Source organism: Kryptolebias marmoratus, linkage group LG4 (assembly GCF_001649575.2).
Source record: "Kryptolebias marmoratus isolate JLee-2015 linkage group LG4, ASM164957v2, whole genome shotgun sequence".
NCBI classification, from domain to species: Eukaryota; Metazoa; Chordata; class Actinopteri; order Cyprinodontiformes; family Rivulidae; genus Kryptolebias; species Kryptolebias marmoratus.
The window spans coordinates 30,178,292-30,183,429 of NC_051433.1; the positions used below are offsets into that span (position 1 = coordinate 30,178,292).

The following is a 5,138-nucleotide window of genomic DNA, read 5'->3' on the forward strand; positions in this document are numbered from 1 at the left end:
AATACATCTGCCATATGATCATGTTGTTTGAGATTTAGGTATTTGAACTATAACCATATGAAATACCTACAACTGTCCGATAACATATAAACCCGGCCTCCTCAACTTCCTCCATCCATCACGCCCCACAAAGCAAACATTAGTGCTAAGTATAATAGTTAGAGAAGGGGGAAGAGGGGAAAAAACCCAGCAAACTTTTAAACGTAGTCTGTAAGAAAACATAATTATAAAACCATTCAGGACTGCTACATTGCGTACCCAAATTAACAATAACATACAGAATAATAATAAAAAGGTGGAAACAGCAGAAAGTAAACCTTCTCTCCTCTTAACATGAGAAATCCGAAAAATGTACCTCTAAGTGTTTATCAAAAAGAGAGATGGATCATAAACATAAATCATCTTGTCTCACCACAGTCAGTCCTTAAAGCGCCTGCAATCTGGGGGGTGGGGCTGGGGGCGAAGGCGATGAGAGGGGCATCATAGGTACAGGCCGAAGACAGTCAAAGGTTCTTGATGCATTTCAAGGCCTTCTTAGGATCTTCAAATCGGTGTTTCACCCTGCTCAGAGTTGTAAATGAAAGCACTGCAGGGTAGCTGATGCCAAATGGGATTTTGGCAGAGTGAAGCAGACGTTTGCACTCCAGAAACAAATGTTGCCGCTCCTGCGTAGCCTTTGAGAAATCCTGATAAAAGCTTATCTTGTGGTTCTGCCAGCGAACATCTTCCATCTCTCTCACCAGCTGTCTAACTCGTTCCTTCTGCTGAAACCTCAGGAAACGCACAATGATGGGCCTTGGTAGGGCTCTGGGTCTAGCTGGTAGCAGTAGCCGATGAGCACGCTCTAAGTCCAGCCCCCCCTCGAAGTCAGCCCTGGGGCATCTTTACCTCCAACATGTTCAGGAAAAACCAAAAGTATTGCCTCCAATGCCCAATGACCTCACTGGTTGAGTAGAGATTTATTTTGTTTAACAGAAACCTAGCTACAATAGGAGGATTTTTAGTATAAAGGAATCCATTCCTGCTAATTATGTAAATTTTCATTTTCCTGAAACAACAGGTCTAGAGGGAGGAGTACCTGTTATTTTTCAGTTAGGACTATTAATTAATGTTAATCCAGCTGTTAGTTATAATTATTTTGAGTCTTTGACTCTCAATCTTTCTCATTCAAAATGGAAATAAGAAAAAACTTTTTCTTTTTGTTATACGTCATCTACCAGGCCTTTATTCTCAGTTTTTGTATGAATTCTGAAACTTTTTCTCTGACTTATTATTGAATACTGATAGTCATAGTAGTGGTGGATTTCAATATTCATGAAGATGTTAAAAGTGATAGCTTAAATATACCCTGTAATAATTTAATAGAGTCAATTGGTTTTACCCAAAACTACTTTGTTCATACTCATTCTGTTCATCATACTCTTGATCTGGTTCTGACATATTGCATAGAGAGTAAGCATTTAATAATATATCCTCACAATCCTGTTCTGTCGGACCATTTTTATTAAATTTGGGGTTTGCATTGACTGACTACACTGTATAGGAGAGACCAGCCACGAGGGAGCACAAGCCATTGTATCTTTTGTGCCGGTTCCAAGCCTAGGTAAATGGTAAGAGTTGTGTCAGGAAGAGTATCCAGCGTAAAACACTAAAGCCAAAACTAACTTGAGTTCATCCAGGTAAGACCATACTGGATTGGATGAGGCCCGGGTTAACAACGACCACCAACAGTGATGTTGACAGGGTGCCAGCAGAAATTGTGCTACTGTTAATCAAAGACCACAAGGAGGGAAACATGCCAGGAGACAGAGGGAGAAGAGGAAAGACAAGAGTGTAGGACTGGGGATAGCAACTCTAAACATAGGGACAATGTTAGGTGAAGGTACAGAGCTGGCTGACATGATGCAGAGAAGGAAGGTAGATGTGTTACAGGGTTTCCCCCATAAAAGAGGCTAAGCCCAGTGGTAGGTGGTCGTTCGCTGGCCGACCGGGATTTAGTAAAAAAAAAGATTAAAGGCACTTTTGAAATACTTTTTTAAACAAAAATACAATTAAAAAAANGTTTCTTCTTCTTGATTTTTATTGGTGGTTGGTAAACAACTGAAGGAATCAATACCGCCACCAACTGGTAAAGAGTGTCTGCTAAACTTTTCTCCTTCTTGCATTTAGCAGCAACTCAAGCACATTGCTGCCCCCTATATGTCAGGAGGACAAATAACACCTTTTCTGTTCAAATTGCCAACCCGCCACAGTGACGTGTGTTGATCAAATTCACCCGCCACTTCAAATATTTACCCGCATTTGGCCGGTGGTGGGTGCTAATTTCCACCCCTGGATAGAGGTGGGGGTTATAATCTGTTTTTGATGCAGAATAAACTCTATTTCTTTAAACTTAGGTCAAGTCTGAAAAAATAGACAGTTGAAAGAGCTGTCTACAACAAGTAAGATGCTGACTCTTCATAACCTTAGAAGCCCCACTTCAAACAGATCTGAGCTGTCCTGAAAGGGGTCCACAACCACTACAAATCTTCTGGAGTCTTGTTCTTTAGTGCCCTCTGACGGACATGAAGGTGGAGCACAAATGTTTGTGTTTGTGCCTTTATCTGTATTGTTAGCAAAATATCTAATTTAATGAAACTTTCAGAAAGTAACCACTGGGTTGTCATCTACAACAGATTTAATTTTTAAAATCAACCCAATTCAAGATGGCCGCCACAAACACAACATCTGTTATAAATTAGTTTCACAGATATTGAGCTAAAATCTGCTGTGGTAGTAGCTGACAGTGATTCACAACACATACTCTAAGCACTAACATGAGATTCTGCATAATTTTATTTTCAGGGATGAACAAAAATAGCTCTAAATTTGTAATTTCTCTACAAAAGATGATTTTACTGTAAAACACTGCTTTTAAAGATGGCAGGTGATATATATTCCTTAAAGGAATGTTAGGCCTTTAATTCAAACAGTTTAAATTTTTGGTTTCTGCCTCTTTAATGTTGGTTTTGTGTATTGAGGGAGATCCTGGGTACCCAGAGGAGAGGGTGGCAGTTCTGAAGACGTTGTTAGGTTAAAACACTGTGGTCAACTAATACATGTTTCTAACCTCTGTGTCAATGGACATACCTTTCCTCTCTGCACATCAGAACCAGTGAACATCGAAGGGAATGCTGAGTCAGCACGAGTGATTGGACTCATGCCGTGGATGGATTATGAATTTCAAGTCATCGCCAGTAACATTCTGGGCAGTGGAGAGCCCAGCATACCGTCCCAAATCATCCGCACACAGCAAGCAGGTGAGGTACCACAGGTCACTTTTGTCACAGAGGATAGAACCAGACTAACTGCAACAGAACCACAGATCACTTTAGGTCCGCGCTCCGAAGACCAGGTGGAATACAAGCACTCCTGTTTCTATCAGGAAACATGTAAACATCCAGTGTGATGAAAAGTTTAGTATTTCAAAAAGTTTAAAAAGCACAAATCAAAATGGTTCAATAGTATCACCTTGAATAACAGCTACCAGAATTGTTGTTAGTTTCACATAAAACACCTGACCAGCAACAATCGCTGCCCCCCACTCATCACAGGTCAACCTTTCAATCAAAGTTAATTTCTGCAGCACAATTTAAAGTTAAATTATAAAAGCACTGCAGGTGAACTATAATACAATAAAGTCCACATTAATTCAGATGAATAAGATAGATTTGTACAGTAAATCCATCAGTGTATTTCCCCACCTTACGGGCAGCTGGTGCCTCCTTCCAGCAGTCACTGTGTGAGAGGTGGGACACCCTGGACAGGTTACAAGTCCAGCACAGGGACACATGGAGACATTCCCACTGTCACACCGAGGAGCAGTTTACAGGTATCAGTGAACCTATCATGCATGGAAGAAACTGGAGGAACCAGAGTCAACCCTCGCTGTGAGGCGGCTGCAGGAACCACTCAGTAAAACCAGTAAAAAGTGAAATAATAAAAACCAACAGCACATCAAAATGTTATCCTCAACTAGAACTAAAAGTGTTTTCAGCATAGATTTAAAATCATCAATGGTCTGAGAAGCAGACTGTTCCACAGATTAGGGGCCACAGCCAAAAAAGCCCCAATCAAGACCTACAAAAACGCCTGCTGGACCCTTCATCTCAATCCTGCAGGAAGTCGGACATTATGGACTGAAAATGCCTCTTTATGAACTTTACAGATCTTTAGCTAAAATTCAGTTTGTCTACAGAGCTTTCACTCAAACAAAGGTCCAGGATATATTTATCCAGGATTCAGGAGCGTAATTAGAATTTACAGAAGAGCTTCTGGAACTTTTCCCTCCTTTGAAGACTAAAACATTTACTCTCCCAGTTAGTGCACATATGGGGCTGATAACCTTACTAAACAATGTATTAACACCCTGCCACACAAAAACAGCAGAATAGATTTAGATGTGGGTGAGCTTCTTCTTTAAAGGATTTAAATATTTTCTGCACCATCCAGGAATATTTGTGATATTCTTACTTAAACTGATCCATCTTTGGTCCTCAGCTCCCACAGTGGCTCCAAGTGGACTGGGTGGAGGAGGAGGAGAACATCATGAGCTGATTGTTACCTGGACGGTAAGTGGAGAGTTCACAGTGATCTCAATCATCCAGGAAGCGACTCACTCAGTTCAAAGTTCCCAGCTTTAAACTGCAGCTAGAATAATCTCACTCCCCTCACTCCCCTTTGTTTGCCTGGCTCCTAGAGAGATGCTTCAGTCACATGCATGCAGGTGTGAATTAGAGTGAAAGAGACTGGGCATCAGGCTTACTGCTCCATTGTGAGTTTTATATGGAGAGAAAATAGTTCCAAAATACCTGTGCGTGTGACAAATACTTTTACACACACACAGGTATTTTGGAACTATTTTCTCTCCATAGAATGGAAACTACAGCAGAGTCAGAAAGCACTGGATTACTGTGTGAACATGTCACTTTTTCACAACCAACATCAGAAAATCTCGAGATCGTTCACATGTAAACTGGGCTTAGGTCAGCTGGTAATTTTGTGTCAGGGCAAAAATTTGAAGGAGATGTGTGTGTCTGGGGGTATAAAACTATAGTTATATAGTTTTATATATATACAGTATATATATATATATATAT

The 5,138-nt window shown here is 40.6% G+C and overlaps 1 protein-coding gene across 2 annotated transcripts in view; it reads left to right on the plus strand.

Annotated features, from left to right (window-relative positions):
• Window positions 1-5,138, plus strand: part of cntn2 (contactin 2) — a 42,855-nt gene that overhangs the window by 27,151 nt on the left and 10,566 nt on the right. For both annotated transcript variants that reach the window (XM_037975479.1, XM_037975480.1), the window contains exons 16-17: window positions 3,150-3,299; window positions 4,540-4,610. In XM_037975479.1, coding sequence (XP_037831407.1) covers window positions 3,150-3,299; window positions 4,540-4,610 — 221 coding nt within the window. The remainder of the gene's footprint in view (window positions 1-3,149; window positions 3,300-4,539; window positions 4,611-5,138) is intronic.